Genomic DNA, 7,153 nt, shown 5'->3' on the forward strand with positions numbered 1-7,153 from the left:
TCATATTGTAACCCACGGGTCATATTATTATTATTATATATATTTTAAAAAATATATATAGTGGCCAGGGGTCACTTGTGACCCGCCGATGGGTCACAAGTGACCCCCAGAGGGTCTTGTGACCACCGGGGGTCACTTTGTGACCCACTGGTGGGGTCACTTTGTGACCCACCGGCGGGTGACAAGTGACTCCCGGTGGGTCACTTTTTTTATATATATTTTTTATTTTTAATATAATAATTATAATAATAATTTTTTATTTATAAATAAGGGTAAATTTGGAATTTTCAAAAAATTTATGGGTATAAAGGTCTTTTACTAAATCTACCGTTTGATTTAACTGCAAAGCTAACGGTATAAGGGTATTTGGAATGAAACGAAAGTTTGATACACTAAAGTGAGAGTTTTTGAACAATGGGGGGGTGTCTGCAAAAAGCGCGAAAGTATAAGGGGGGTAAGTGAAGTTTCCCTCCATTAGTTCGGATGCATATGGAAAAACTTGGTATTTCTATCCCCATTCTGTAACCAGTGAACTTTCACCCTTCACTTCCATTTTAAATCTTCTCTTTCAAGCTTATTATCTATAGCCTTTTGAAGCTTTTTTATCTCACCCACAGTCTCCAGATCGGTTTGAGCCTGAAGCAACTCAATTTTGTTTGTGTTCTTTTTTAACCAATCCGCCTTCCACCTATAACCTCATCGTTTACTCCATTCCATCAATTGAAGTTTACATTGTTCAGGCTTACTAAAAAAAATGTCGAGTGGATCCCCCTCATCCACTCCTCCTTCCCACACATCTTTGACCACTTGATAGCAAACACCATTAACCATCCAGTTAGCTTCAAACTTAAAAGCCTCTCCTATTCCTATATCCCCACTTCTCCTTCCCCCATAACTTACAAGAAGGGGAGAATGGTCAAAGTTTGAAGGTGCTAGAACGAAGACATCCTCCCCGAACTTCTCACACCGGTCTGAGTTAACCACAACTCTATCAAGCATTTCTCTTGTGAAGTAAGCATCCCCTCTATTATTGCACCAAGTGAATTTGGACCCAATAAACCCGAGATCACTAAGATGACATGCCTCCGGTGCTTCCCTAAACCCTTCTCTCTGTCTATCAGGTCGAAGCACCACACCATATTTTTTCGAGATTTCTGTGATCTCATTGAAGTCTCCTACACATAACCACGTTAGTATGTTAATATTAATGTATAACACACACACACGCACACGCATATATATATATATATATATATATATATATATATATATATATAGAAATATTGAGTAACTTACAGTTAATTATATTTACTAAATTGCTTATTTACTTAGTATTTATTAATTAACTATATAATATGTTAGTTTATGAACTAACTAGTTAATATGCTAACTAATACACACAGATAGATATTAAGTAATTTATATAACATATATTACTTAATTACTAATATACATACTTAAATTTATATAATTAATTTTTTTGTAATATATATAATACAAGATATATGAACGAGCTAACGAGCCATTTAGCTTTAAACGACTTGAGCTCGTGGGCTCCTATTGAGTTTTCTCGAGTTAGTTGGATATATATTATTTACTAATTGAGTGAGTTTCTACAGTAACAAGTGGGCTTCTACAATATCAAGCTCGAGTTTGAGTCGAGTTAAACCGAGCGAATAGCGAACGGGTTGTCGAATAGACTGATTTAGAACAAGGTAAGGAAACACTTTTCCAAGTCCACTTTTGGTGTGCATTGAGAGAAAAGTTGTCATAAATAAATAAATAAATATATTATATATGTATATAACTGGAACAAAACGAATATATAAATATGTGGGGACAAAACAGAGGATAAGGTAATCCTCTGTTTTGCTATCGAATTCACCTAGAGAGAGAAGCTGAAATGGGGAGCTCAGGTTTTGAAGGAAAAGTGCTGGAAATGTTTGAAGTTGGGCCATGTGGAGATGCTTACCAGATGGGTTTCCTAATAGGCCAGAGGTTCTCCAATCACATCAGAAGCAGATTGGCCAGAGACCTGATTCTTCAAGACCAACTCCTACCTTTTGCCCAAACCCCACAAGCACAACCACTTCTCAAAGCTCTTACTGATAATAACCAAAAGAAGTTTCCAAGATATTGGGATGAACTCCTAGGGACAGCTGAGGGCAGTGGAGTGCCTGTTCTTGATGTAATTATATGACTTCATTTCTGGCCAACAAAAAGAATTTCTTCGGGTTATCTGTCATTCACATTCTAGTTGTTCATCTGCAGATAATACTGATCAACTTCAGGAAAGAGATTCTTCCATTTCTTCCAAAGACTACGATAAATTCCATTGCCGATACTCCAGATGACTGCTCTGATGTTCTCATTGTCAGTGATTCCATTGCCATGGCAGCACACAATGAGGATGCAAATGTTGCTCTAGTTGGCCACACGTAATGTCTATTCTTTTGCATCCTATTTTAGGTTGACGTGACGTGTTTTAAGTCGATTCCCGTTTCAGCCACTTAAAAACACAAAAGAAAAGCTATACATCAACTTGTGTGAAATGAGTGACGTGTTTTCGTACTTTGTAACGTTTCTTATGTGGGTTTCCAGCTACTTGATAAAGGGAACGCTTTCAAATGGAGTATCCTTCATTGCTTATACATATGCAGGAGAGCTCCCAACCTGTGCATTTGGATTCAACAGTCATGGACTGGTAAAGATTTTCTCGTTCATCAAGAACCCGTATGAGACGGAAATATAATTGAATTTAACTATCTTTCATAATACTCAGCAGATGAATATGTGTATATAATTTATTTATGCATGTACTTTCAGGCATTCACATTGAATTCAGTACCCCCAACTGAAGAGGAGATTGTAGCTGGTGGCATTGGAAGGAACTTCATTTCTCGCGATCTCCTTGAAGCATCAAGCATTGATGATGCATTAACTGTAAGATGTTGTAGCCTTTCCCTTCCTATGGATTTTATGGTTCATGTTGATTATGGAAGGTTTATATCATGGCTCGTCTCTTCAGAGAATTCGTTTATCAGCAGAAGTTTCTGTGGGACATAATTATAATCTGATTGACACAAGAACACGCAAGATTCTCAACGTTGAAACAGCGTCAAGGAACCGGATTTCCATTAGAGAGATTGGAGCAACACCATTTTTCCATGCAAACATGTATCTCCATCTTCCTGTCCAGCAGGTATGAAATAAGGCACATCCAGATAAATTGAACCAAACAAATGTTTAATTTATCAAGTTAGTCAACTTCAATTGAATATTTGAACAATGGGTCATGTGCAAAGGTACAGGATGAGAACTCCATAAGCAGGCAAAATAGGGCAGCTCAGCTACCAAAAGGATCAAGAAACGAATTCCTGTCACTTCTTGGAGATATGGATGACACAAAATACCCCATCTACGGGACAGGTACTCTGAAGAATATTCGAATACCTTGTCTGAATCCTCTCCTGATTACCCTTTATGCCATATTCTCAGGTCCAACACTTTACACACTATGTACGGCTGTAATAGATCTGGATGAACAAACACTATCAATTATTGAAGGGAATCCAAAGAAAGGAGAAGCTTCTCATGTCTTCACCATGTCATCAAAAGAGTTCAAGATGCCACAATAAAGCTCTTAGCTGCCTTCCTACTTCGTTTGCTAGAATCAGAAGGAACTCATTTCTATTATACTTAAACTGGTTCATAGAGGCCTAACATGTGGCCATCAAGACCTCGCATGGCTGCAACCTGATTCAAGAAAAATTATACAAGACCTTTAGATCCTGAATAACGAGTCTAAAATCAAATTAAAGTTTTCTAGAGAGATTAAGGGCATATTACCTTTCCGTGGATCTCATATTTGATGGGGCCATCTAGTTCAGCTCCTAATGCCATCAATTTTGTCACTGTACTGTTAATGTCGGTCACTGTGAATGATAGAAGTGAAGAGTATCCATTCTGCATGACATGATCACTGTGAAACTGCATTAGCAACTGGCATGTTCAACTGTAGAATTTCTACTAAAATTATAATCTTATGAGTAGTTTTTCCTACCACTTGCATTATCTAAAACTTCAAAAATTTGCAAGACCGGCAAAGAAGGCCAAACTATTTTGTGCTTAATAAGCCAATCATCGCATAAGAGAAACCAAAAGCATGACTAAACTTTAATAAAACATATTGATTACAGGGTATAGAGATTCAAATTGATTTGAAAGCTGACGTACTAGTTTTGTTTATAAGGTGGATAGGAAACATGGTTAAATTCCATTATTGCACCACCAGAAGAAGCATATCTAAGCATCTTTCTGCACTTTCCGCTTAAAAACTAGTGGAATATGAATCCTGGAATGGACCTAAAGAGGAAGAGATGTACCCCTTTTTAGAAACAGAGATGCCAAAAAACTCCTATTCTATCTTCTTGTAGGTACCCACAAGTATTTTCTTTTTCAATGCAATGGAAAGAACCCCAAAGTTCCAATCTAAAATTTACCAATACCCTTTTCCTCGGTACAGAATCTTCCTCCGATTTTTCCTGTAGTTCCACTTCATACCAACTTGAAACAAGATTATTTGTTAACTCATGTAGAATATGTTCCAATCCGACATATATGGTCCACTAACTAAGAAAATTGTTCCATGCTAGCCAAAGAAAAGTCTGATGACCAAGAAATAAAGCCCGGTATAAGTTGCCTGCTAACCACCTTATTTACTCCATGTCAAAATTAATAGAAATGTTATGGATACCAAATTTTTTATCAAAAGATGGGTATTAAGATTATGTGGAGCTTATTTATTGGTACCCGTACAATTTGTCTTTATTAATTATTTTGATCATCTTCAATGTATAGCTCCACATTATGTTGGTACCCATCTCTTGGTAAAAGATTTGGTACCCTAGCATTTCTCCAAAAGTAAACATTTTAGCATATCACCTAAACCAAATGAATTTCATGTTTACAGTTGCATTTCTCCTGCCATATGCTCCCCCCACACACACAAGGGTGCCACCTAAGTTTAGGATAAATCTCATATCCGTGATTAGATTCACACACACTAAACCAGTGTATTACCTTCCCACAAAAAAGTTCCAATAACGAAATACTAGAAGACATTAAAAATATACCATATAGGCCCCACATCGTTGGTACTATGTGGATGGCATACGTCTTATGTAACATGCAACTCTACAGGGTAGATGTGGGTTCACTAATATCAGTACATAGGGCTGTAATCAAGCCGGTTATTGAATATTTAAGCTCTATTTATTTAATTTTATTTCGAACACGAGTCGAGCTCAAATTTATTATCCAGCTAAATAATTTGTTCAGGTTTGGCTCATTTATTTTTTGGACAAATTCGATCTTGTTCACAAGTTACTCAATTAACTTATTCATTCTTTATTTTTTTCGTAAATTCATACTAATTAGTAGTTAATTAATTATTATCAAGATTTATTATTTGAGTTAATTAAATAAAATAAATTAACTTGAATATTAAATAATCCAATCTCGAGTTTATATATATGTTTAATAGTATGCATATAAATTCATTATATATATATATATATATATACACACACGCAAACACACATATATCTATGTCGAGATTCACAATAACAACAATTCAAGCTATATCTATTATATTAGAAAGATAATTCATCTTTACTTTAAGATGTTCTAGTTACAAAATTAAAATAATACTATAAAAAATAACAAAAATAAAGTTAGTTTATACGAGTACAAATCCTAATAATCAAGCCTAATTTGTATTCACGATTGGCTCATTTACTAAACAAACAGAATTTTTTGAGCCGAGTTTTTGACAGGATATTGAGCGGGTTGTCGAACTTTGTTCGTTTACAGCCCTATCACTAGAGGAGTCAAAAACTCAGCAAAAGTTTTCATAATTATAAACATTTGCTCTACCACCCGCTGCCCCGCAGTGCCAGAAGAAACATCAATCAAACGTGCAATGCTCGAGCTTACTCATTAGTCATTGTAACTCAAAACTAAAAGATAAGATAGTTATTATCAAGTATCTAGCTTTCGTAGGCAATTTGTCAAACACAAGCAGTGCATAGGGGCAAAGAAGATAGAGAATTCATTACTTGTGGGATTGCATAAGGCCGAGTTTGAGAGGGCCGGATTGGAGCTCAGCCCAACGGAGAGTGCAAACACTGACGGTGAAATCCAACCCCTCTGAGTAGAACCGAGCAGCTTTGGGTACGTCCTTGTGTAGCTGTAGTAACCACCTAAACGACGCCGTCGCCATCTCTTCCCCTCTCTCTCGCTTGTGTGTGTGTGTGTGTGTGTGTGTGTGTACGTGAGAGAGAGAATGGTCTAGTAAATGGGCTGACCACCACGGAGACGGTTTGTAGTTGCCTGTTTCAACGGTATGTCGTTTTTACACGTACAATAAGAGGGTCTAGATTTTATGATTAAATATGATTTAACGTGTAAACTTTTCTAAATAAATATCTCAATTTTATTTTCTGTTTTCTAAATCATTTCAAAATAATTTCAAAATAAAAAATAAAATAAAATAAAATTGGTTATTCGCAATTTGAAAAACAATATAAAAGCATACAAAAAAATTACACACCCAAACGAGTCCTTAAGTATTCATTCACCACAAGTTTCCACCAAAATAGTGGCTCTCCCTCACTAAGACCTACACTCCTCATTGAAGCAAGAAAAGTTATAAGGATAACATTTTTCTCTACCTTTGAGTCCTTCGAGATATCAAATTTTGACTGGTCACTTATACACACATTGAAGGCTTTGCCCTTAGCGAACGGGATCCATTTCTCGTCCAAACAGCCCTTCATTTGAGAAACCTACGAAGTCCCACAAAGTCAAAGTTTTGATTCACAATCGACCCAAAGATCATTGGGTTAAATTGTGCTTATCCTATACGACTCATGGAGCATTTCCCATCTTATTACTCTTAGCGATCTTTAAATGCTAGAATTTTATTTCAAAATTCTCGGGTCTTACGGTTTGGGTTATATTGACGCATTTGGATCCTCTTCAGTCCAAAGATCCGGTCCTTCTAATTATACGGGTAGAATTGTCCCAAAAAAATATAAAATAACAATTATGTCCTTATAATAACAAAGACCGGCTCCTCTTCGGTCCGACC

General features: G+C 36.3%; 2 protein-coding genes across 2 annotated transcripts; one reads left to right on the top strand and one right to left on the bottom strand.

Annotated features, from left to right (window-relative positions):
- Positions 1–1,862: 1,862 nt before the first annotated feature.
- LOC132175259 (uncharacterized) lies at positions 1,863–3,969 on the top strand. The gene is made up of 7 exons (XM_059587139.1): positions 1,863–2,188; positions 2,272–2,438; positions 2,602–2,704; positions 2,827–2,943; positions 3,029–3,202; positions 3,306–3,429; positions 3,499–3,969. Exons 1-7 carry the CDS (start codon positions 1,904–1,906, stop codon positions 3,636–3,638), a joined length of 1,110 nt encoding a protein of 369 aa, XP_059443122.1. The 5' UTR covers positions 1,863–1,903; the 3' UTR covers positions 3,639–3,969.
- LOC132175261 (uncharacterized) lies at positions 3,666–6,317 on the bottom strand. The gene is made up of 3 exons (XM_059587140.1): positions 6,120–6,317; positions 3,850–3,982; positions 3,666–3,756 (listed from the first exon to the last, which is right to left on the bottom strand). Exons 1-3 carry the CDS (start codon positions 6,281–6,283, stop codon positions 3,700–3,702), a joined length of 354 nt encoding a protein of 117 aa, XP_059443123.1. The 5' UTR covers positions 6,284–6,317; the 3' UTR covers positions 3,666–3,699.
- Between the last annotated feature and the right edge of the window lie 836 nt (positions 6,318–7,153).

This window comes from Corylus avellana, chromosome ca3 (assembly GCF_901000735.1).
Source record: "Corylus avellana chromosome ca3, CavTom2PMs-1.0".
Classification (NCBI taxonomy): domain Eukaryota; kingdom Viridiplantae; phylum Streptophyta; class Magnoliopsida; order Fagales; family Betulaceae; genus Corylus; species Corylus avellana.